This window comes from Notolabrus celidotus, chromosome 14 (assembly GCF_009762535.1).
Source record: "Notolabrus celidotus isolate fNotCel1 chromosome 14, fNotCel1.pri, whole genome shotgun sequence".
NCBI classification, from domain to species: domain Eukaryota; kingdom Metazoa; phylum Chordata; class Actinopteri; order Labriformes; family Labridae; genus Notolabrus; species Notolabrus celidotus.
In genome coordinates, this window is record NC_048285.1 from 2,933,079 (window position 1) to 2,958,322 (window position 25,244).

Here is a 25,244-nt window from a genome sequence, read left to right on the forward strand (position 1 = left end):
TCATAATTTTGGGAAACTACAGTCATAATATGAGGGTAAAAGTCAAATTAGGAGAAACAAAGATAAAGTGTATAATAAAAAGCATACTGTACCTTTAAGTACAACACATTGTATCTTTAGATATTACACACTGTACCTTTAAATACTACACACTCGGCCATTAAATACGACACTCTATGGCTTTAAATATGACACACTGTACCTTTAAATACGACACACTGCACCTTTAAATAATACACACTGTACCTTTAAATACGACACTCTGTGCCTTTAAATACTACGCCTTTAAATATTACATACTGTGCCTTTAAATACGACACTGTACCTTTAAATACAACACACTGTACTTTTAAATATGACACACTGCACCTTTAAATACGACACATTGTACCTTCAAGGACTACACACTGTACCTTTAAATATGACACTGCACCTTTGAATATGACACTGCACCTTTAAATACAACACACTGTACCTTTAAATACGACACACTGTACCTTTAAATATTACATAGTGTGCCTTTGGAGCTTTAGTTGGAGATCCACTCAGTGCTGTTTGGATGTGGTCCATGTGTTATATGATGTAGCTCACAGTATTGCAGACAGCTGTTGTTGATCAGCCTAAAACACAAAGCCTCATTGTGTGATGAGCACTCAGAAACATATTCCCAAAGCTGGATGTTACTGTTAATCTACAGACAGTGTGTGAGCGGTTTCCCTCAGGCCTGCTGTCTGTCAGGAATCAAATCCTTGCACCGCTCCTCCGTGTTATCCACATATTGTTCACGTTAATGACTTTCACATGTGTGAGGGCCTGTTGACAGATTCTGGATGCAGAGTGTGCTGGTTGTTGCTGCGCCTCTGCTCTCTGAGGTAAATAACGCTCTCCTCACGCTCTCCTCGTGGTGGATTTGTGTGTCTTGATGACAACATGTGCGTGTTGCCGTTAATTACCTCACATGTATGCTGAGCACATCTGCTTGTTATTAGTGGGATTCCCCTGCATTGAACCCTGCGGCAGGGATTGTGTTATTGTTTTTTTGGACTCCCTGCCCCCACCCCCCCCTCAGTCTTCCTCCTGCACAGAGGAGGATCTACTAATAACAGGTCCAAGTGAAAGTACCTCTCACTCCTCCGTTTGCTTCTTCACGTTGGAAACAGTTATTTTCAGATCTATGAGGTCATCCGTCTGCAGGCTGATGAACCGATCCTCTGCAGTTTTTGAAGGATGATGTGTTTCATGGCATGAAGTTTTAAAAACTTGTGTGTCTGAATGTCAGATATTCATGGAAAGCTTCTTCAGTTGTTTTTAAGTCATGGTAAAAGTATGTCTCAGTCTGAATGAACAACTTTTCCCACCAGTCAACCAAAGAAGTGACGTGTAAGTCCCAAAATTAAACTCAGTGAGGGATTAGATTTAGTGAATGCCAACTTACAACCATGAAGGGTGAAGCTTTAGAATATTATAATTACTTTGTCCTGCATTTATATTGTGATACAAGTATTATGATTTGATAGTAAATGTAATGTGTTTAATTTTCCTTGTACAACAGAAATAAAAACAAAAAAATATATTATAAATAATATAATTAGTACTATAATTAGTAATAATAATAATAATAAACTTAACTAATATAAACATTTATATTACAATGATAATTATTATTATGATTATGATTAATATTATTATTATTAATAATAATAATAACCATAATAACATTAACAACAACAACAATTAAAGGGATAATTTTTTTTTTAACATAATCTACTTTGAGAAAAAGTTGAAATATCAAGATTAAAGTTGCAAAAAAAATTAAAGCAATTAATTTGCAAACCAATTGAACAGAAATTAACATTTCAACTAGCTTACTAGCCCAAATGTAAATAAAAATCCAGAGAAAAAAGTAGAAAAATAAGCGCATATTGTTCAACCAGGCTAAACATGGAATCACAGAGTCAGTGAGTAAACAATGTCAACAAGTTTGCAGAGTGTGGCTAACACCAGCAGAGCTAGCACCACCTGCACGTTAAAGTCCACATACCTGTGTTTGTTATGAGTTGAGGTAACTAGAGGATAAAATAAACAAAACTACGCCGAGCTTTGTGACGCCTCTTGTTATCTGTGATTGTTTACTAACCCGGTTTAGTCATCAACAACAAGAGCTACAGCTCCTTCTAGTGGAGGGTGCTGCGCTACAGCTCAGACACAACACATGCTCTGATCCAGACCAGGTAACTTGTTCACGTTATATTAACACATTAAAAGGTTTCCAGGATGAAGCGAGCCCTCACTCCAGGATTAACACTTGCTCTCTCTGATCTTTGTGTCTGTTTGAAGTAAAAAATATAACTGTATGGGCTTTTTATTTACCATTAATGTAACTTATTGATGTATTATTATCTGAACATCGTCCAACATGGTGAAGGTCTAAACAAGCACAAGATGCTAGATCAGCTAACAGCATCAGTGCAGCCCGTGTTGGAACAAAGACGACTCCACGTTGTTTCTATGAGTTGAAACATGTTTCCCAGGAAATCCTGATACATACAGTTCTGGGATCCAGTATTTCTCCACATGTGTGTGCTCATGGTCGGGTGTGTCATGATGTGGAAACGTTAGTGTTGGGAGTAAAAGTTACACCAGGATCATTTCAACAGAGTCTCTATCTTTGAAGTCTTGTTTCCTTGAAATGCTGAAGCTCGTGTTTTCTTAAAGGAGGAGTGTTTTTCGTGCACTCTGGGAGTTTTATCTCTCTTCTCTGAAGGCTGTTCCTCTCTCTGTTGAGATATTGCCTCCCCGCCCCCACCCACCCACCACCCAAATATTCAGCTGCGTTGCGTAACACATCTGGCATGCAGCCCTGAACTGAAGCACTGTGTGATGAAGCCACATGTGGAAATGCTCTCTCTGCTGTCTTGAGTTTTCACCCATCCCCATCCAAATATTTACCCTGCGCCTCATCTCGTCTTCAGCGCAGATTTCACCACAGAGCTCAGAGCGGGCTGCGTTCACCGAACACAGTGTTTGTTTGTGTCGAGCAGACGGAGCGATGCGGATGATAAAAGAAGCAGAGCGGCCTTATCTCTCTGTGCTGCTGTGCTGTGCTTTTACTGTGAGTGACGACCCCTCTTAAAGGTAATCTCTGTGACCCCTGAGTCTGCCCCGTGGTCACTGCAGAGTTACTGCATATCTTCAAACCTCTGTGTTTCTAGTGATTCAAGCCACCAGGCTCCAGGAGTTCATTTATAGACACGCAGAGATAAAAAGAGGCCTGAGCCACGACAGAAATACCTCTCATGTTTCTGTTCACGTCCGTCCACAAACCGTCCTCTGATCCTGCAAATAAAGACCTGTGAGAAACCCGAGGTGTCACAACAAGAAGTCAGACTCACTGTATGAAGTATCGCAGTTATTGAACATTGTAATGAAACTTGCACTATATTTGTATTTCACAGTCCTTTTTTCTAACAAGTTTCACAGACACGTCTTGTTTTTTCAGAATCAGATAAAATATTGTGAACATTCTAGATGTCCTAATATAAACTCAGACAGTTAGAGGATATTTCTATTTTCTTTAAACCTGATAGAAGGACTAAAAGGAGCACTCTGCATCAGTTTTTTGTTTGTTCTTCTGTCAAAAATGAAGATTAAATCGTCCTTTTGTTGACATTGTTTCATTTAAAGTAACTAGAGTTCAAAAGTTATGTTTTTATGTTTTTACAAAGCCAATTTATAGATTGTTTGCACCTAAAGTTGGGGTTTTTCTAAGAAAGATAGATCGCCTGCTCCTGCTCTGATCAAGGTGTAAGTTCCTTATTTTTAGTGTTGTTAATTCATTAAAAAGATGAATTGATTACAGGCTTCATGATCATTAATGTGAGGAGCGTTCCATTAAAGGTAGATGTAATGATTAAAGCTCCTGTTAGGAACTTTCAGTTTGTGTTGATTTTGGCGCCCCCTGTTGACAGAGCATCCTGTTAGCGAAGCTTAGCTGAACCTTCAATCATAGTTGCAGTCCAACAAGATCCTCTTCTCTCAACTTTGTTGACTTGTTGGGTCAGAGGTGACAGCAGGTCCTGGCAGATCAGTAAAACTTTCTCACTGAGGTTTAATCCCAGAACATTCCTGTAGTGGCTTGCTTTTCCCAGTCAAAACAAAACCAATAAGCCACTGAGGGGCTGCTTTTCTGGGACTCACTGAGTTGACGCGTGTCCTCTTTAGCGAATGAATGAATGGAGCTCTGGTCCACACTCCGTGCACTGACATCAAACGGGTTTAATCACATTGCTACACAATAAGCTCTGCCGATCAATCTGCACTTACATCCAACATAACTTGCAGAATAATTAACAGGATGTAGTAAGCACGAAGATGATGACGGCGACGACGGTCAAAAACTGTTGGCTTGCCTGGTAGGCAGCTCACCTGCCACTAAAAGGTCTTCTTCACTTTGTACCTACTACACCCTACCTGACAATACCTGCCACCTAGTGTGTACACATGGAAGTGCCACAACAATATCAAACATTACACACACAACACTGATACAAATATAGCTCCAACAATTTCTGTCTCTGTTAGGAACCAAAAGCATGACCGAAATGCACAAATCTCAGAAATTTGGAACTGGTTTCCGGTGCCCAAGCCTAGATACTGGCAGTTGTGGTGAAAGATGAAGAATGTGATAAGGGTTTGACATCTTAAGGACTAAACAAGGACACTTGATGATGAGGCTTGGAGTTGACTAGGAGTTGAGAAGGGTTGCAAGGATCCACGCTCAAACTTCAAACTGACGGAGGACAGATTTAAAGTCTGACAGCTGCAGGGTGATTGGTTGATGGAGGTTGTTGCAGAGCCTGATTGGTGAAGACTGACGAGGACAGTCTTATCCGTGTCGTGACGTTAGAGTATGATTAATCTGCTTTATTTATTTTAAACACATTTTAATCAAAATTAAGACACTTTATTTTGGAAATGTCTCTGTTCCTCCTCTGCAGAGAGAGAAAGAGACAAACAGCCCGCTCCTTGCATTGATATAAAGATGATATAAATTCATGTAGTCTGAACCTGGGTTGCATTAAGGTGTAAAAGTGTCAGAGTGATCCTCTCTCAGTCACAGACTCAGACACGTCTCAGTTTCTGAACTCCAGCCAGGACGTGAACCAGAGAGAATAAACTGTAATGATCGTTCTGGTCTGACATCTTTACCTCGGACCATAAACTGACCACACCTGGACGCCCGCTGCTCCTCCAGGCTTCACCTCTGACTGCTGGTCAGCAGAGGTTTCTGCAGTTTGCTGTAAATGAGGCTCATCGAGCTCCCGAAGCCGCAATCGATAGCTTTTAAGTGGCTTTGCAGTCGTTCGGATCCCCGGTGAGGGATGGATATTGGGATCAATAAGTTCTCAGTTTCTGCAGCGTAACAATAATAAGATGAGTTAGAGGAGAGATAAGAAACCAATGTCTGCAGGGCTCTTCGTCTTCTTCTGTGTCCACGGCTGAACCTTTCCTGTGCGTCAGTCTGAGGAGAGTTAATGATGAGCAGACTAATCAGGACTTATTGATCCGGAGCTGTCGTCAGGGCTCGGTCATTGTGGCGCTCTCTGTCTCTCAGACCTCTGCAGAGACTCGTCTTCATAAAGATCCATGAGCTGGACGGAAAGAAGAAAGCGCCTAAAAGATTTATTAATGAAGAGCACGCATGACAAGTTCATCGATCCGTGTGTCTTAATCCTTTAGCGCAGAGTGAGAGTGAACTGAGATGAACCGAGCTCGAGATCCAGCAGAATATATTGAGTTATCTGGACTCAAAGTTTTGTGGTTTTAGGATCTTGCTGAGCTTCTTTATCACACACACGTTACCTCAGACTGGGGTCAGACAGCTCTTCTGCTGTTGCATATTTAAAAAGTCTGAGATGTGGTTTTGTCGTCTAATAAAGAAACCTCAGAGTGTCGTCCCTCTGAGGTTTTTGGGGAGAGGAGATCCAGGAGAAACCAAGAACTCACCAGAGAGATCATAAACCCTGTCTGCTCTGGGGTTAAGGACGGGGGTCTTCTTTTAGGAGCTGGAAACTTTTGCTTTGTGAAGAAAAATCTGGAACAGCTTTCTCAGCGTGCCGATACCTTGACCCCGACCCCCGATGAGCGGGAGGAAGAAACGGAGGGATAGATTTACTGAAGCAACTTAAAGCTTCTCATTCCATTCTTTTTATGACCACTTATATCACTGTGAAGTCAGGCCGTCAAAGTAACGTGTTCATTATGATTCATTGTATTATTATCATGAGGACAAACGACACAATGTGATGTGCAAAAAAGTGATGACTGCAGACTTGGTGCTAAAAACGCCAAATATTTGATGACCTGATAAGAAAAACATCAAAAGAGTTGAGACCATGGACCTAAATGAAAAAGATAAGACCAAGAACCTGACGCCAACATGATTAAAAAAACATGACTGCAGACCTGACACGAAATCATCAAAAGATCCTGACGCAGAAGATATAAAAAACCATGATGACTCAGAGAGAATGTCATCTGTGATCGATTAATAAGTCTGCTCTTGGTCTTCCTGTAACTGTTACGTCTGCTCACACCATAGACTGTAAAAAATATGGACGTAGTATCCGTGACGTCACCCATCTGTTCCTGAGAGCTGTTTGGAAGCAAATCGACGGCGGCAGCCATATTGGTAATGCGGAACTCAACTAGGCAGAGTGTGACGTAGTGTGAGTCTCTTAGCCAATGGCTGTGTGTTCCCGACCGGGAGTCACGTCAGTCATGTCCTTATTTGGGCAAAACTCATTATCTTAATATCTTCTTAACCATCATGTTAGAAAAAAATTCACCCCCCGTACAGTGTATGCCATTAGAGAGATTAGCGTTGTAGGGCCAAGCCGTTTTTTGAACCAGGCTGTAAACATGTTTATTAATGCTGCAAAGATCGTCTTTTTCCCATTCATATCTATGTGGTTTCCGGTGTTTCTGCAGCCAGCCTCAAGAGGATTTTCGATGTATTGCAGTTTATATCACTTCCGCATTGGCTTCATCGTTTGAGACCGGAGTTTGCCGCTTGGCTCACACACAGGAAACACATGTATGTTCTAGGGATGGGTACGATTACTCGAGTACTCGAGTACTTGTCGTTGACCCTATTATTCAAATAGCATTTTGTTATCCGCGCACCTGGCAAGATAATCATACAGCGTTACATGTGTGACCATGTGCTTTTTGTTGCCTGACTGAATATACTAGGTAGGAAAATAATTAACGGGATATAAACGTTTGACTTCTCCGGCCACAACTTCAGCTTTAGAACCATAGACTGTAAAAAATATGGACGTAGTATCCGTGACGTCACCCATCTGTTTCTGAAGAGCTGTTTTGAGACCAATCGGCTGCGGCAGCCATATTGCTTCTGTCGAGCCAGTGTGACGTAAAGAGGCGGGCTTTGAGCCTCCTAGCCAACAGCTACAGTGTTCCTGCAGGCAGCTGTGCCTCTCATTGGAAGACTAGTAATCTCAATATCTTCTAAATTACCGAATTAGAAAAAAATTCACCCCCCTCACAGTGAGAGGACATCGAGAAATTAGCTATTCAGACTACACTCATCTTTTGTCCCAGGCTGTAAACATGTTTATTAATGCTGCAAAGATCGTCTTTTCCCCATTCATGTGTATGTGACTTCCGGTACTTCCAGAGCCAGCCTCAAGCGGATCCTCGATGAACTGCAGCTTCTAACACTTCCGCATTGGACTCATATTTTTAGACCGGAGGTTGCCGCTTGGTTAGAACCATAGACTGTAAAAAATATGGACGTAGTATCCGTGACGTCACCCATCTGTTCCTGAGAGCTGTTTTGAAGCAAATCGACGGCAGCAGCCATATTGGTAATGCGGAACTCAACTAGGCAGAGTGTGACGTAGTGTGAGTCTCTTAGCCAATGGCTGTGTGTTCCCGACCGGGAGTCACGTCAGTCATGTCCTTATTTGGGCAAAACTCATAATCTTGATATCTTCTGAACCGTCATGTTAGAAAAAAAATTCACCCCCGTACAGTGTGTGCCATTGGAGAGATTAGCGTTGTAGGGCCAAGCCGTTTTTTGAACCAGGCTGTAAACATGTTTATTAATGCTGCAAAGATCGTCTTTTTCCCATTCATATCTATGTGGTTTCCGGTGTTTCTGCAGCCAGCCTCAAGCGGATTTTCGATGTATTGCAGTTTATATCACTTCCGCATTGGCTTCATCGTTTGAGACCGGAGTTTTGCCGCTTGTTTAGAACACACCGAGACAGATTTCAGCAAAAACAGCTGTTTTACGGCAGCTACGGCAACTCTCTAGGGACACGTTATTCAACCGAAAGCGAAAGCACAACAAACACAGAACCGTCTGCGACACATGTCAATTATAAAAATGAATGTCTGGAAGTGCTTTGAAAAAAACTATGAAGTTGAGCAGTGCAAGATATGTGGCGTTAAACTTCCATACCATAGAAACACTAGTTTGATGTTTAACCACATGCGCTTAAAGCACAAGGAGAAAACAGCAGAGACAGGTAACAGGCAGTCTTGCATCACGTCTTTTGCTCGCCCTGTTAGCACACGTCGTTGTGATGAAACCAGAGAGGAGAAGATTAGCCTGATAATAACCAAAATGGTAAGTGGAGATATGCTCCCATTGAGTTTTGTGGAAGGAGAAGGCTTCAAAGAGCTGATCGCGTTAGTCGAGTCGGAGTGCGAGCTACCATCACAGAGAACAACAACTACGAGAGTGGAAGAGATGTCTGAAGAAAAGGCAGCAGGACTTACTACAATTCTGGTCTGGTAGGTCCGTGTCCGACAGACTTATATTTATTTATTTTTGTTTATGGTTAAAAAAATAATAATTGCGAGTACTCGAGTAATCGTTCATTAGGAAATTCGAGTAATCGATTACAAGGATTACTGTAAATTCCCATCCCTAGTATGTTCACACAGACACACACATACAGAGATGTGCTCAGGTAGTCCAAACTCTAAACCAATCAATTTACATGAGACCTCACCTGTTTACTCTGACTTCACTTTTATCACTGTTTGAAAGCCAGTAAAAAGTTCTGATGTTGTTCATCTTCAAACATTTTGAAACGTTCTTGACAATCCTTTACATGCTGCTCATAAAATAGAAAAAAAATGTGACTTTATTAAACATTTAGAGCAGGAGACGGACACAAGATAGGGTGAGGTGCAAGTGTGTGTGAGTTTTAAGTTAGCTTACTTTATTTATACCTGTTGGTAGATTTGTTTTGCAGCAAGATGATGACATTCAGTTACAACACTTAAACATGAAACCACACAAAATAATCAGAACTGACAAAATATGTTATAAAAGTACTCTGGCTCCAACTCCAGTAATTGAAAGGAGAAAGAAAAATACCATAGAATGACAGATTAATAAAAGTAGCTCCAATAACAGTATTCACATATCTCATTCTATGATATCCTTCTGTCTTCAAAGTTAAAAGTGTATACCTTACAGACGTGACAGTTAGAAAATACCCATTCTCACACTGCTCACATTGTAAATATATGAATATGAAATGAATGGCAATTGTTTATTTTTGTGTTGAAGGAGAGGTCTGCTGCTGACCCTGTTTGTGTGATTATCGGGTAACGAATACGATGGCAGATAAAAGGTTTGTGGAGAAAGATTTAGGAAGAAGTGAGTTGTTGACAGCAGAAGAAAATGTCTTTAATGTTATTCAGTCTTTGAGTTTCTTTTGGATCTCTTCTTGTCTGAAACGAGGAGGCGAACAAGAACTTTCCCTGAATAGGCTTCTTGATTTTTCAGGGAGGAATTGTATGATCAAAAAATACACAAACAAGCCCTGACACTAACGCTGAGATCAAGTATTCTGTAGTTTCTCAGCTCCGAACATGTTTCTGTGTGAGGGAGACTGAAGTGAACCCAGAGTTCAGATGGTTTAAGTGTGTTTGAGCCCTGAGGCGAACCCGTCTGTGGTTTTTAGGACGAGGTTTCCTTCATTAGGAGTCTTCCTGAGGGTTTGGTTTTGAAAGCCGCGTCCTGAAGAGTCTCAGTGTTCGGTCCAGATAAAGCATTTTGTCTGAGGTAACAGAATCCCTGAGAGTTTCCCCTCGATCACTGAGACGCCCCTTCCCCTTCACATGGAGGCTCCACAGTGGCAGCTTTTCAGACTCACTGGTCTGTTTCACTGAACCCTCCCCTGGGACCGGGGGGGCTTAGTCACAGAGAGCTGCAGCCAGAGCACCGAGTCTGAACCTCTGCAGGGTTTACTTTGGCTCTGCTGCTCTGGACTGACCTGCTGCTTGTACCAGCAGGCACCTTGGCTGACCCGGCTGAGCCGCTCCCTCCCCCAGCAGGACTCAGACCGGCTCTGCTGAGGAGCAGCTGCAGGTTTTCAGGGTTTCTGCTCATTCAGAATCCTCCTTAGTGATCCTTAATGAAACAACAAAGACAGAGAGGCAAATCTTAGAGTCTAAATGTGGTCAAGCTTCAGAAAGGTCTGCTTCCAGTTCTTGTTCATCAAGACAGAATCAGATCCAGTCCCATCTTACAGACAGGACTCAGTCTGATCTCATCTTAATCCACCATGAGCAGAGCACTTTGCAGCATTTAGCAAGTTACAGTGGCAAGGACAAACTTCCTTTAACAGGAACTCATTTTAACCCAGACTCATGTTAGACACACATCTGCTGAGACCGTGTTGGAGAGAGGGATAGAGGGAGATGAAGAGAGAGAGAGAGATGATAGTGGTGAGACAGATAGTAGTAGTTGTAGCAGCTGGAGTCTGGCACGTCCACAGCAGCAGAGATCCAGAGGAACCTACAAGACAAGGGAGCTCAGGGACTCCAGAAAGGTCTCTGGTTAGGAACTTTAATGGGACAGGAAGAGTTAAAGTGAGAGACAGGCAGAGAGAGGAGAGAGAAAGACAGGATCCAAGTGAACATTTGAACAGATCCTTCAGAGGTAATGGACCTCGAGGTCAGAGTCTGCTGGACACTCGCAGTCTGGCTTTATGTTACCGCAGTGATCCCGTCATGCAGACGTGCAGTCAGTCTGTCTCCTCTCTGAAGGACGGATTGATCTGAAGCATGCACATCAGACTCTCTTCTTTAAGTTTACTGATCATGCACATCTTGAGTTTGTTACCTGAGTGGGTTAGTTTGGAGGAGTCTGGCCTGCAGCCTCCGTATGCCGAGAAAGACTTCAAAATGGCACCCAGGAGGAAATCAGAACCATGCGCTGGCCTCGCTCTGGTGTTTGGAAATAATTTGAGATTTTACTTCAGTTTTGGCTCTAAACACACGAGCATGCATAAAGGCACGCAGCGGATTAAAGAATGAGTTCTGTGTTTTGGGAAGTCTTGATCAGTGGAGCGAGGCAGATGATGAGGAGGAGGAGGAGGACTCTGACACACTCCTGCCCCGCCAAACATGACGATGTTCAGTGATCATCTGCTCACCCTAACTCAGACCGACTTGTTCTGCCTGTTGGTTATATTAAAACAGTCTGTTTTAAGAACTCTGTTTTTGGAGGTGATCTCTGCCCTCCTGCTCTGCTCAGATCTCCTCTGTGGTTGTTTTTGATGTCGGGGATGTTTTGGTGCAGCTGTGGTTTGTGGGGAAGAAAGGGAGGAAGTCAAAGCAGTGAGAAACCACTTAACTAAGACAACACAGCATGCAAAGCTACACTGAATACATGTAATCTTATGCTCCTGTCATAATGTGTACTAATTTTAAAGACACGCCAGTCTTTGCCTCTCTGCCGCCCCCTGCTGCTCAGGAGATCCTCCTCGTCATAACCCTGCAGCCGCCTCCTCCCGCCTCACGTCTTTATATGACCTGTTCCTCTGTTATTCAGCGTTCCCCGTCATCACACCGTTACTCACCGCCTCTGTGTTCCTCTTTATCTCAGTCTGACAGAGCGGCCTCGTGCTGCAGCCTGATTTTCATTCAGTATGTGTAGATGTGTTCAGGTTCTGTGGATATAGACGTGTTCGTGATAATCCTGATGGAGCCGCGAGAGAGGGAGCTTTTTAGTTCCCCTGATTTAGCCTGTAGGATGTTGACCTTCCTCCTCCTCCTCCTCCTCCCTCTCTTATGACCCTTGTTAGTTTACACTATATCAACTTTCTGCCTGCTCGTTGTCAGCAGCTCCCCTCCCCCTCCTCCTCTTCCTCCTTCTCTTTGGGTCCAGTGTCAGACCCCTCCTAGGAAGGAAACTATAAGTCACCAGAAGCAGAGCACGAGATGTCTAGCATGCATGTTGCAGCTTCCATCCTGTAAAAAGATATCTTCACTTTGCTTTCTTAGCATGGAGTCACAACAGATCTTAACAGTGGGACAAACGTGAGCTAGTTTCAAGTTCCTAACTTCATAGACGGAAAGTTAAACATTTATTTTTTAGAGCTCAAGTCAGATATTGACACTTTTTAGATCTTGGTCTTTGTTGTCTATATGTTTAACCCTGAAGAAGAGTTTTACCCAGAAATCAGTTATGAGCAGCTCAGCTCGCAGCCCCCAATGCCCCACAATAGAGCGTTGAAGAATCACATGAAACTGCTAAATGCAATGTTTTAAAAGTTGAATCAAACTATTGGCTTGTTTTGAAAAAGAAAACATCTCTTTGGACGTTTCAGCTCCTGGTATAAACTAAAGGAACAGCTACATTCTTCTGCAGCTCAGCTCTGCTCAGCCCTTCCTCCCTTCAAGTTTAGCTGATCTTTGTTTATATCATGATTTAGCCTGTTCTTCTTAAACTGTAACGTTTATTCAGATCAAGGGTTCTTGGTCTTCAGATGACTTGAACTTGGAAGAGAAATAATCTGAGGGATTGTTGCAGCAGCTCAGCTCAAAGTCCTTCGCAGCTTGCTGAAACGATTCTTTTATTTAAAGCTGCTGTGAGGAACTTTTGATTTATATCAATTTTGGCGCCCCCTTGTGGACAAAGTGATACCTCTTATCTCTTGTTCTGTACATGAAAAAGAAGTGTTTTCAACAAAAACTCACCCTAATGTCTTTTAACAGCCAGATTTATCACTCAATGTGATTATTTGCCATAAAAACAGCCAAAAAAGGATGTTTCTAAAGCCAAATGTCAATCATGTGGCCTGACACCTACCCCCTCTGACTGGTTTAAGGCATTAAAAATGACAACAGAGATGGTATCATTGTTGTTGTTGTTTATGGTTTTGTTTGCTTTTGAAGGTCATAAAGAGGCATCAGTGTTGGTTTCAGTCTGTTTCTCAGCTGGTTAAAAACTCCTCACAGTGCCTTTAACATAAACTGCTTTGATTTGTTCTTTTTGGTTGAAACCCCGGGTTATTGTTCTTTCAAAGGCCAGGAGACCTATTAGATAATAGTTACAGGTGAAAAACTCATGAATGAATACATTTTAGCTTGAGTTGTTAGTGGCAGCTCAGCTCGCAGCCTCTGACGTCCGCCTAAGAGTATAAAAAGATCAGATGTTTTATTTGGGACAGTTTAATTTTGTGCTTTTTTGACGCTTTGTTGGAGAGAAAAGACATTTTTAAAACGACTCCTCGGCTGTAAGGAATTTAAATCATTCATATATTAAAGTAGTTTCCTAGACACTGTGGATCTGTCAGCTCAGCTTGGACTCTCAGCAGTGAAAGTGATGCTTCATTTTAATACCGTTACTGATCCATCTCATGAAATCCTCACCTTGGTATTCCAGCTGATGACTCTTCCGATCCGATGACCACTAAACCTGGTCCTTTGTTTTTCCAGGTGTTTAAAGGTGAATTTCAGCTCCCTGATTTCCTAAAAGAACAATCACAGGTACAGTAACATTTCTGCCTGTTGCTGAGCTTTTTCCTCTTTTGATTTCTGAACTCGGCTTCTTTTGATTTGAACCATCTGCAGCTCGGTGAGCGCCCTCGCCTCAGTTCTCATCTCTTGTTTTTAACTTGAGTTTCTCGCCATGTTTCGCAGCCTTTTGTTGTTTCCATGTTTTTGGTCTTTAGTTGGTTTTTGTTTGTTAGTCTCTTTGTTTTGTCCTGTTGTGTCTCGGTTTGAGAGCCTGGCGTTGGCTGACGAGCACGTCTGCCCCTTTCTGGTAGTTAGACCAATCTACATGTTGCTTCCTCCATGTTTTTTGAAATGCACCTTTTGCTTTTGATTTGCTCATTCAACCTTTTTTTGTTTCAGCACAATCAGCCTCTTTGTCTGTCGGGGAGAAATCAAACAGTCAGCTTGTCAGCCGACTGTGGGCGTCACCTTGTTGTGTTTTAACGTGCTGCCGGTCGTCCTGAGAGCAGATCCAGTAACTGAGGCTTTGTTTCTTGCAGATTCAGAAGTCTGCAGAGGGACCAAACCCTAGTTAGGAGCAGAGGGAGTGCCGTCACCACAACACAGGTACACACCATTAAAGAAACACATGACTTACTTCAGATTATTTAGATGTTACTTACAAATCAAGGACCACTTTTACAACAAGGCATCTTCTGTTTTAAGATCAGAATACTGAGTACAGCTTACAGTACCTGAACAGACCTCCAGAAAAACTAAACACTCACATTGAGCACAATTAATCTAACGTTGCTGTCACTATGTTGTGTGAAGAGTATTTAAATGGTCTGAAATAGTTCATCACATCCTTCAACAACTCAATGATTTATTGAATGGATAAAGGATGGCTTGGAAACCAAGTCAATTTGAAGACCAGATCTCAATTTGAAATCTGCTTCTGTCACAACAGTCATCACACATTACTGAAAGTATTAAAGTTGCATCCAGCAGATATTATGGCTCACATGATGGGATCAGAGAGCATCATAGCCACCCACAAAGAACTTAAAAAGAGGGCAGTGGGATGCAGATTTGTGGCTCACTACACGACAGTCAGCTACCTATTGCCTTCAGTTATATAGCTCTCATTGTTGATGCCATGTGTAAGATGTCAGTCAGCTACATCAGCGTCCAGGCCTCTTTTTGTTATTGTAGTCAGAGCTGACAGCTGAAGTTCTTCTTCAGTGGTGCATGTTTTAAACACTCTATTTGTGATGTCTCTGAACCCTAGCACAGTCCGTGAAAGTGTAGTTGTGATCCTGTATGAAAATTAAAATGAAGTGAGATCATTTCTTTGTGTAAACAGGTTTCAACTGCTGCTCACAATCCTCCTTTACATCCTCCTTTCACCCCTAAAATAAACCGCTTATCAAAATGATAACACAAACATGTCTCCCCACATGTTGAGATCACAGATCCAAGACCCTTGTGTTTATGCAACAGTGCCACCTACTGGACGACTGCAGAACAGCAACCAAAAGTAGCTTTATTTTTTCAGTTTATTACATTTCAATACAAATTCTGCATGATTTAAAGGACTATTACACCAAATTCTTTATTATAAGAAGAGTTTAAAAGGTTAATGACATCAAAATACTCATTCTATAAACATTTAAAGTATTAGACAATTTTTTAACAGCTTTTAAGATACAGATATAAAATGTTTTATTACAAAAATATACCTATTCTATAAAGTTTATAGTTTTTATTATAACAAAATGCTAAATCTATTAATAGAATTAAAGTCTTATTACTCTCTTTTAATTAATTTTAACAACATTTTAAAATATATTTGGGCCTAAATATACTGTTTAGTCCTTTTTTAGATGTTTTTTCATAGTAATACTGCAAATCTAATATATCACAACTTTTATTTTCTTTGTAAAAATAAAAAAAAATGCTTATAATCGGTTTGAAAACCTCTAATTTATTACATCCTTCATACAAAAGATTGAAGATTTTGGAAATTAATTTTTTTTGTGCTCAACTCGTCAGAATCGGTCTTTAAATCTGAGACCACAGGAGGCTGAAAGGTGCTTTATGTTACCATTAGACAAAGCTAACAAACGTATTGTCACATATAGCATACGATAACTCGTTCCTGACTTTTAAACTCTCATGTTTCAGAACACACAGTGGAACAGGAAGTCATGAAGATCATCTCGCCGTCAGCGTCAGGCGTCGCCACCTTTCAGAGGTCACATGACTGGAGACGGACGGCGACCTCACCATCAGCACCTCCACCTACGGGCTGCTACCACTCCTCCCCGTGAGGAGGACTCTTGGCCTTGGATGTCGTACTGTACAGAAATAATACTAATATTCTCACACCCACAGAATGTCTGCTGATTGTTCTCTTCGTGTCACATCACGCTCATCCATTTTTTTTTAGAAATGATTTCAGGCTTTTTAGAGACGAGGAAACGAACTCTGTGATTCTGTTGTAAGAAACTGCAGTGAAGCGAAATCGCAAAGAAGTATTTATGAATGGAAAAATTAGCTTTTGAAAGATGCAATACCTATTTTAATGTTACTTTTTTTCATGCCTTTGTATCGTGCAATGTCATGGGTACTGATCAGTTTGAAGTATCAACCGTGATAAACAATGCTTTTTATAAACGTGTCGTCCGGCTCTTTCTTTCTCTTTTAAAACTATTTATCCAGAGTGAACACACACAGAAACAACAGAATACTGTGGAAAATAACACGGATGTGAGTCATGCATCAAGAACAAGAGACAATTCTTTATCATAAGGGTCCAAACTACACAGGGATCAGGTTTTGACAACGTGCTATTGATTCTTTGATACTTACAGAGGACTCAGTTGGTATGTATGCTACAGGTGCTGCAGGGACTTCATGTGTCTTCTGACCTCTCCAAACTTCTGTACTCTTTTTGCAGTACAATCAGGTTTAGGTTTTAAGGCAGGACTGAACCATTTAGAATAAAAAGAGAGGGGGGGATTCAGCAAGGCAGAATTTAAGGCTGTTTCCGAAACCGCCTACTATACTAGCAGTACGTACTGATTTGTCCAAAATTCAGTATGTAGTAAGTAGTATGTTAACGAGAGCAAATTCTGCAGTATGCCAAAACTCCCCGGATGTCTACTGATACAGGAAAATATCTCAGCATGCATCAGACTAGTCTGCCTCGCGTACTGTTTCCCACAATGCACAGCGCTCGTTCTGCTTTTTCTTTTTCCTTATTTTTTGACGGGGGGAAATTCGTTTTTGGGTGCTTTGAAAATTATCAAATTACATATAAACCACTTCCTAACTTTTTAAATCATAAATGGATGCTAAATAAGCATTTTATTTATCGGCTTCGCCGTTGTTTACTTCCGCTTTCCGAAACCGGAAATCCAGCGACGTCTGGGTCAGCATGCTGCATGACAGATCGGACAGAACAGTCATACTACATACTAAATTCAAACACAGTATGTAGTAGGCAATACCTACTACCTAATACATTAGTAAGTAGTATGTAGCAGGCCGTTTCGGAAACAGCCTAAGTGTTACATCATGCTAACAACATTAATAGGTGCTTTTCAAACAGAAGTACCAGGAACTTTTAGTGCTCTTTAAAAAAGGACCTAAATGGTGCTTTCCACGTTTCCAATGAGACCCGAAGTTGCGTGAAGATCACGCATTTCAGGCCAGTGACGTAGGGAAAAAATAAAAGTAACTGCACTACATCTCCAGACCACTAGATGGCGGTAAGACAAAGATGAGGGCCGTACCACAAAGATGACGCCATAGAAGGAGACAGACAGGCTGGCATGTTATCATGGAGGAGATTACTTATGCTGTTTTTGATCGTGCTTTATTGCAATGAGCCCCGAAACACTCGACGTAAAGCAAGAAGATGGAATTGAAAAGCCGTGGCAGAGATCGACCGGTGTTTCAATTTAAAGAGCGACCCTGTTAGCATTGCAGGCCCCACCCCCAAAGTTCCTGGAACTTAGTAAAGTACTACCAGCAAAGCAGGGGCTTTTAAGGGGACGAGAGAACTAAATTTAGACCCTGATTCCTGCTGTTGAAATGTGCATAGTTCCTCAAAAGGTTCCTAGTTCCTGCAGAATGTTCCTGCTGTCAAAAAGCACCTAATGATCATCTCAACAGACAGTCTGTGTTGGTTGTTGATGGAAACATTTTACAGGACAGTGAGTACGTCTCTCACCGTTAAAGAACTTGATAATGTCAGTGAAGTCCATGTTTAGATCTCGTGGTAGACCGTGACCAGGGCAGAATGTTAATCTAATATTACTTTTCTAAGGTAAACGTGTTGTAGTGATCCCGGGGTGAGGCTGCAGGCTGCTCTGAGCGACTTGTGCAAAAATAATGAAGTGAGAGGGACACAAGGACTCAAAATGTGACATTACTGACTGATGAATCTTCTTAAAAAGGTCTCAATTACTGAAAGACTTACCAATCAGAATAATCCTGCTCTGTACGAGATGTCCCTTTATCAGCACAGCAGTCCTCCATGGGTTCCAGTGCAAACAGGTCTATCAGTGAAGGGTAGTCCTGGCAGCCCCATGAGACCGAAGACTTGCAGTCTGCTCCGAATCATTTGGGCAGAGAGCTGTCGACCATATTGTCCTTCAAACCTCGACTGCAAATCTGTACACATCTTCTTGAGGTGTCGTCTCCCCTGTTATCAAGAACTTGACCTTCACTTTGGAGATGGTACGAGATCTCACTCCAAATAATCCTGCAGCTTGGTTTTGCAGAACACTAGCGTGAAGTTTCCCTATCACACTCTCCAGATCAGTCAAAAAATGACATGCTGATTCTTGGAGCAGACACCTCCTGATAGCTGCAGCAGGACCCATGCTCACAGGTGCTGACAATCAGCCAATCTAGAAGCTCAAGCCAAGAGCCAAGAGCAGAGTAGAAGAAGCTGTTTGGGATTGGCAGAGAAGACTCATCTCTGCTGCTCATCCTAGGAAGGCATGTTCCTTTTAAATGTGGCACTTTTGAACTGTTTGCAAGTGACCTCCCTGTGTCATAAGAAGACTGAGGGTACTAAAAACAAAGACAGACCTTAAATAATATCTTAAATAACTCATGCAGCTTCAATGCAGTTGGTTTCGATCCTTCGTAAGATGAATTATAACAGAAGAATAAAACTGATCATCTTAAACAGGTTGAAGGAAGACGAGCAGCCCGCTGCTGAACAAACTGTTATTTAATAATACATTACATTCAAGGCAAATGATACATCCTTACCAATACATATTCAGCAATGCAATCAATCAATCTGCTCTTTAAATAAATAGAAATTTGAAGTCAGTGCACAACATTGAGAAAGAACACTTAACAGTCACCGTGTAACAACGCCTGCACACATTCTGCATCTCCGACTAGTGCTGCTAAAACCAACATAAAAAATAGATCTCAAAATAAGTTATATTTATTATATTTATGTTCCCACTGTCTTCATAGAAATATTGGGCTTTCCCTTTCCTATTTACAGCAATATAGACTTTAACGACAGGAATTGCACGGTAGATAAAGAATCACACGTTTCAAAAATATCGTACACACATAGTAAACAGTCTGTCTTCAAGATGCAGTATGAAATTGCACATAGTCGTCATGCCACAGAGGGGGCTGTTTCAAGGCTTTGGTACACAATGTCCTGATTGGAAGAAGAAGCTCTGCTAACGGTCTTGGTTTCCCCCGACGTGACGGCAGCAGGACGAGGAAAAGAGGCCGTGGTGAGAGATACATCCACACAAACGCCCGTTCCTGGGATCAAACTATCAGGCGAGGAGAGCCGGATCACTACAGTACGCTTCAGGATTGGGGAAGACTCTTGGCACTTGGATCACAGGTGCAGGTCCGTGCTGGATGACCAATCAGATGCAGCCGTGTCGGACGTTTTTTAAGGAGGCGAGGAGATAAAGGGTCACACTGATGATGATGATGATGATGATGATGAGCAGGGTCGGAAACAGTATAAAAAACGTTCCTCCAGATACAAACGTGAATGAACTCTGTGCTGTAACTGTGAAGCCCAAACAGACTGAACACTGACTCGCTGAATACTAAAGAGTCTGGCATCAAAAGCAGCTTCTCCTTTTTAAAAAGGACCACAAAGAACGGTTTCAGACAAACCTGGTCCAGGTACTACTACTCCCAGAGGCTGGACTTCGGGCAGGATTGCAGCCACTTTTCCCGACAGAGCAGCAGAGTGCTTTCAGACTAGTGAGCATCACACATCAGATGGATCTGAAGCCTCTACGTTTCTTTAAAACATTATGTGCATCTTTCAAAGGCTGCCAGCGAAACCTTTTCATGTTAAAATGTCACTTTGACTTTCGGCTGTGAGGACAGATAACTGCTGTATCTGCAAAAATACTGACAGATAAATCAGATTTGCTCTGAAGTCCTGCAGAGGTGATACATTTCATCTTTTGCACACAAGAAAATAACTTGTGCACACTTTATTATCTTGTGCATACAAAAAAAGCAACCTAGTGCACGCGTTATTATCTTGTATGCACCGTTAAATAACGTGCATACAAGCTACTACTTAGTGCACACAGGATTACCATGTGTGCACGTTTTTTGTTGTGCAAAAGGAAAGTTCTCTCCTTGTGCATACAGTCTAATAAATTATTTGCAAGATAAAGTAAGTTGTGTGCACAAGATAAAAACAGTCCCCTCATGGGAAAATGAACCTTTGAATACTCTGTCCTTCTTTTCAGCTCTGTGCAAACCCTATTCTTATTTTAAAAGTAGTTTTAGCCTTACAATTAAACTTGATCTTTAATTGCAAAAAACAAAAAGAAACACCCTCTTTATTTCTTCTGAAAGGCACATATTAAAATAGTTTTTAGTATTTATCTTGAACAGTTTGAATAAAGTTTTAAAATGCAAACTCAATGCAAAAGAACTTGTCCTGTCTTTTCCTTTAGCCTCACCTTAATACTCTTCTGTAGAAATGTGATTTATAATACTTAATCCATGAAGTGAAAAATGTTTTTCCTCTCTTGAAACATTCATGATACTTATTCTAAAAGATATGATAAAAAAAACCTGACGTGTGTGATAATACGTCCTTAATTCCTCTCTCTAAGGAAACATTTTGCCTTCACGTTGGAAAGAAAATCTGCTCTTTTTTCAGAATCAATGAGACGTCGCCTCAAAATTCCCTCAGAAGCTTTCTCTCATATATGTTGTATCTTATCAAGCCTGATGCATTCAAGAAGAATCATCTTAAATCCCTGAAGCAGCTGTGTTTGCTCAGCTGATCCTGGAGAAACTCTGCTGGAGGTTGCAAACAATGCAGGCGTTGCAGATTTTGCAGACGTCCAGCAGCTCAGAGTGGACTGAGCGGTCCTGATGAGCCTGAGCAAAGCCAGCAAACTAATAATAATACTATTTATGATACTGAAAGATGAGTATCTTCCCCCGTCTCAAACTCAAACCTAGATTAAGCTGGATTAACTTCAACAGTCTGGGCATGTTTGCTCCTGTGAGTGTTCAAAATAAGAGCTTGTGTTGGGACTCTGAGGTGCCAGGTATCTTGTTTTAATCGCTGAACTAAATTGATGTTACTTCAGAACAAAGCTGCTCTAATAGATCTGGAGGTTGAGTGAAAGGCCTGTGTGCTTCTCGTGTGCTTTTGTGCTCTGTTTCTCTTTTTCTCTGATGTAGGAACTAAGGTCAAAAACGGACTCACATGCTCAGGAAAGTCAGCTGCAATCCTTCCTCGCTTCGGCCTCTCATGGCGCCTCCAAACCCCACACACTCTGGTGTTTGTCACCAGCACCATGAAGGGAAGCCCTCCCAAAAAGTGCAACTCAGTACCTCGGGCTGTCACTGATCAAGGCAACATTTGTGTGATGAAGAACACTCGGACAGAAAGTAAACAAGGGGGAGAAGAAGGGGTTAAAAACACACATGCTTGTTGTAGAAAACACTCGTGAAAAGGTAGTTGGCACAGTCCATTTGGTCACTAATGAAAACTTTTCGTGGCTTAGTCTTCTGCTCCTCTGTGTGTGAATCCTGCCCTCTAGTGGCCTCCGCTGGTACTGCGCGGAGGAACACAACACTTCCTGACAGGCATCAAACAAGTTCTGGTTCAGAGTCAGGAAAAGGGAGACACTTTAGTAAACTGCAGTGTTGTTAGAGCGTATGCTGTGTGTGTGTGTATATGTGTGTGTGTGTGTGTGTGTGTGTGTGTGTGTGTGTGTGTGTGTGTGTGTGTGTGTGTGTGTGTGTGTGTGTTTTCATGCACGCACACGCGCTCTTGTACGACTGGGGAGACTCGAGAATGCTGTCACAGTGTGATCAAACTCACAAGCATGCAGACAAATCCACATGTCTGAACGGACACCATGGGGCATTCCATGTGAAGGTTAAATGTAAACAGATCGAGGACCAGCTCCAGAGCCGGGTCCCCTCAGCAGCACTCCTGCCCCACTCACAGGGCCTCCGCCTGGGCAGGGAGGAGACCCGGACTCCCTGGACCAGCTCCGGATAGGTGGAGGCCAGGAAACACTCTGAGTCTCTGAGGGATGAGAGGAAGAGAAGAGAGTCCTGTAGATACTCACTCCCTCTGCATCGTCACGCTCCTCCTCCTCCTCCTCTTCCTCCTCCTCCTCCTCCTCTTCCTCCTCTACAGTCACTTGTTGTCCATCAGAGACTGGACTCTGTGCACCAGCTCACGGGCTACCTTCAAGATGTGTTGGACATCATGTCGCTCGGCCATCTCTGTGAAGCAGACACAGTGTTATTCATGATATACATACAATACTGCATTATCATCAGCAGCTTCTTCAAATCAATAATTACGACTCAGACTGTCAAACGATTATTATTTTATCACGACCAATCCCTGAATTTCCATCTAAATCTTTTACTTTCAGCGTTCAACTTCGACTATTAATCTGTAACTTTTCTGCAGGATCTTGAACTCTTATCTTTCAAACCTCACCACACATCAAAAGGTGCTTTTCAACCAGAAGTACCAGAAACTTGTAGTACCAGGAACTACTCTTTAAGGACCTAAATGGTTCCTGTGGCCCATTTTTTCTACAAGGCCTGAAATCTGGGAAGATTATGCAAATCAGGCCAGGAGAACAAACAAAACAGAAGAAAACAGATGACGCCATAGAAGAAGACAGGCCAGCATCATCATGTGTGACACTACAGTTAGCATGTTAGCATGGAGGAGATTACTATTGTGCTGTTTTGGATCATGCTGTATCGCACTGAATGTCCGAAACGCTCGACTTAAAGCAAGAAGACGGATTTTAAGAGCCGTGGCAAAATTGACCGGTCTATAGAGTGACCCTGTTAGCATTGCAGGCCCCTACCCCAAAGTTCCTGAAGCTTTGGGAAGTACAACCTCCAAAGCAGGGGCTTTTAAGGGAATGAGAGAACTACCTAGGAACTAAATTTAGACCCTTGTAGTTGCTCAAAAGGTCCCTAGTTCATGTGGGAAAGCTCCTGGTGTCGAAAAGCATCTAATAATCATCTTAACAGACTTTCTGTGTTGGTTATAAATTGATGGAAACTCCTCAGTATGTGTACGTCTCTCACCGTTAAAGAACTTGATAATGTCGGTGAAGTCCATGTTGTTGTCAATGATGATCTCGCGGTAGACCGTGACCAGGGCCAAGGCCAGAAAGAGAACAAAGTGCTTGGAGGAAATCCTCGGAGCCACCCAGATCACCTCCCACACCGCGAACACGTCCTCGTACAGGAGCTCTGCACAAACAGAAAATATATTTCTTTAAGCTTCAACATGTTCAAAGTTTGAGTCTCTGGTTTTGATCCTAATTACAGACTCTTACAGGACAGGGTTTATTTTGCAGACATATCCAGAGGGGTGAATTTCACTTCCTAACACATGGTTGCTTTTCAAGTTTTTAATTGGACTGTTGATGATGCAGTGCATGAAAAAGCAGGATTTGGCAGAGAGTTGTTTATTGCAAACTGCTGGCGACATCAGAATGCCTAAGAAGTTCAAGAGGCATACAATATCAGAGATGAAAGTTCTGCAGGACTCTATGGGGATTGACTTGCATTTGAAACCACTATCACTTCTCTCTCTTACTCCCCTCTATCTGTCTTTCCAGACCCAACTCGGATGAGGCATGATGGCTGTCTAACATGAGTCTGGTTCTGCTCGAGGTTTCTGCCTGTTAAAAGGAAGTTTTTCCTCTCCACTGTAACTAGCTAGATACTGTGAGGTGCAATGCTCATGGTGGATTAAGGTGGGGTCAGACTGAGTCTTACCCTGTCTTGGTGTTGGGTCTCTGTTCATAATTTGACATAGAGTGGTCTAGACCTCCTATGTTTGTAAAAGCGTCTTGAGATAACGTTTGTTGTGATTTGGCGCTATACAAATAAAGATTGATTGATTGATTGATTGATTGATTGATTAATTGATTGATTGATTGAAACCAGCCTCATGTGGCCGCTCGAGGAACTGCAGCATTAAGCAGCTCGAGAACGATGAGGATGAAAACCAGAGAGGGTGACAGATCCTCACCTCTCTTGAAGTCCAGCAGGAACCAGCGGTAACAGAAGTAGAAGTGAGTGTAATCTCCGTTCTGCTGCATCAGCTCGAACAGCTCAGAGTCCAGGATCTGACATCAGAGAGAGAGAGCGTCAGTGAAACCCACACACGCACGCACGCACACGCATACACAAACACACACGCACACACACACGCACATGCACACACACACACACACACACACACACACACACACACACACACACACCAGAGAAGTAAGAGTTATTCGTCACCTGAATTAGTGACCTCATGTTGGCAAAGTGTGTGTCCATGGCTCCACCATTAGGGAAGTTCTGACTCATCCTCTTCATTAGCTGAGTGAAACAGCTGTATGCCAGGCACTCTGAGACACACACACACACACACACACACACACACACACGCACGAAAGAGGAACATATGGTAATGTAGCGAGGAGCTGCGGTCACTTTATCTCTCTTATTTCCTCCAATCATTTTCAGATTTTCATGTTTTCCACTAATGGCGTTTTACACTTAGCACATATTTTCTGATAGACTGAATCAATGCAGTTCAACGTTTCAAAACTCAGCGTCATAAGCCAACAACGTCCAATCAAAATCAAGAAGGGGGGGGACTTCAGAGAATAGCTTTGTCAACAGAGGAGTAATCAGATTCATATTTTCAACAATTCAAAGTCAGGATACGATGCCTTTCCACCATTTATAGCTTTCTTTTAAAACTTCCTTGAATAGAAGCAAATATTAAGAAAAGAGAACAATTACTAACAAACTTAACGGTCAGGGAAGTGTAAGCGCCATGAGACAACTTTAGAGACCCAGTAACAGGTTGAGGTTGTGGGAGTGAGTGGACACAGGCCCCAAAGCATGTTTTGGTTTGAAATCTCTGACCTTGG

General features: G+C 42.1%; 2 protein-coding genes and 2 long non-coding RNA genes across 5 annotated transcripts in view; 1 reads left to right on the forward strand and 3 right to left on the reverse strand.

The window, feature by feature from the left end:
* Nucleotides 1-16,449, forward strand: part of tpst1 (tyrosylprotein sulfotransferase 1) — a 61,743-nt gene extending 45,294 nt beyond the window's left edge. Inside the window, exons 4-6 of one of the 2 annotated variants that reach the window (XM_034700766.1) lie at nt 13,771-13,821; nt 14,331-14,397; nt 15,958-16,449. In XM_034700766.1, coding sequence (XP_034556657.1) covers nt 13,771-13,821; nt 14,331-14,366 — 87 coding nt within the window. In that variant the 3' untranslated portion in view covers nt 14,367-14,397; nt 15,958-16,449. The remainder of the gene's footprint in view (nt 1-13,770; nt 13,822-14,330; nt 14,398-15,957) is intronic. The other variant, XM_034700767.1, reaches the window with a different exon arrangement.
* On the reverse strand, nt 9,237-11,310 carry LOC117825121. The gene is made up of 2 exons (XR_004633786.1): nt 11,171-11,310; nt 9,237-10,456 (listed from the first exon to the last, which is right to left on the reverse strand). It is a non-coding gene; the product is annotated as an uncharacterized LOC117825121 (long non-coding RNA).
* LOC117825120 lies at nt 15,607-18,745 on the reverse strand. The gene is made up of 3 exons (XR_004633785.1): nt 18,260-18,745; nt 16,645-16,761; nt 15,607-16,130 (listed from the first exon to the last, which is right to left on the reverse strand). It is a non-coding gene; the product is annotated as an uncharacterized LOC117825120 (long non-coding RNA).
* Nucleotides 18,746-19,006: 261 nt separating this feature from the next.
* sgsm2 (small G protein signaling modulator 2) overlaps nt 19,007-25,244 on the reverse strand; it is an 89,417-nt gene continuing 83,179 nt past the window's right edge. Inside the window, exons 20-23 of the mRNA XM_034700765.1 lie at nt 24,604-24,713; nt 24,344-24,440; nt 23,389-23,556; nt 19,007-22,557 (exon numbers count right to left, since the gene is read on the reverse strand). Coding sequence (XP_034556656.1) covers nt 22,469-22,557; nt 23,389-23,556; nt 24,344-24,440; nt 24,604-24,713 — 464 coding nt within the window. The 3' untranslated portion in view covers nt 19,007-22,468. The remainder of the gene's footprint in view (nt 22,558-23,388; nt 23,557-24,343; nt 24,441-24,603; nt 24,714-25,244) is intronic.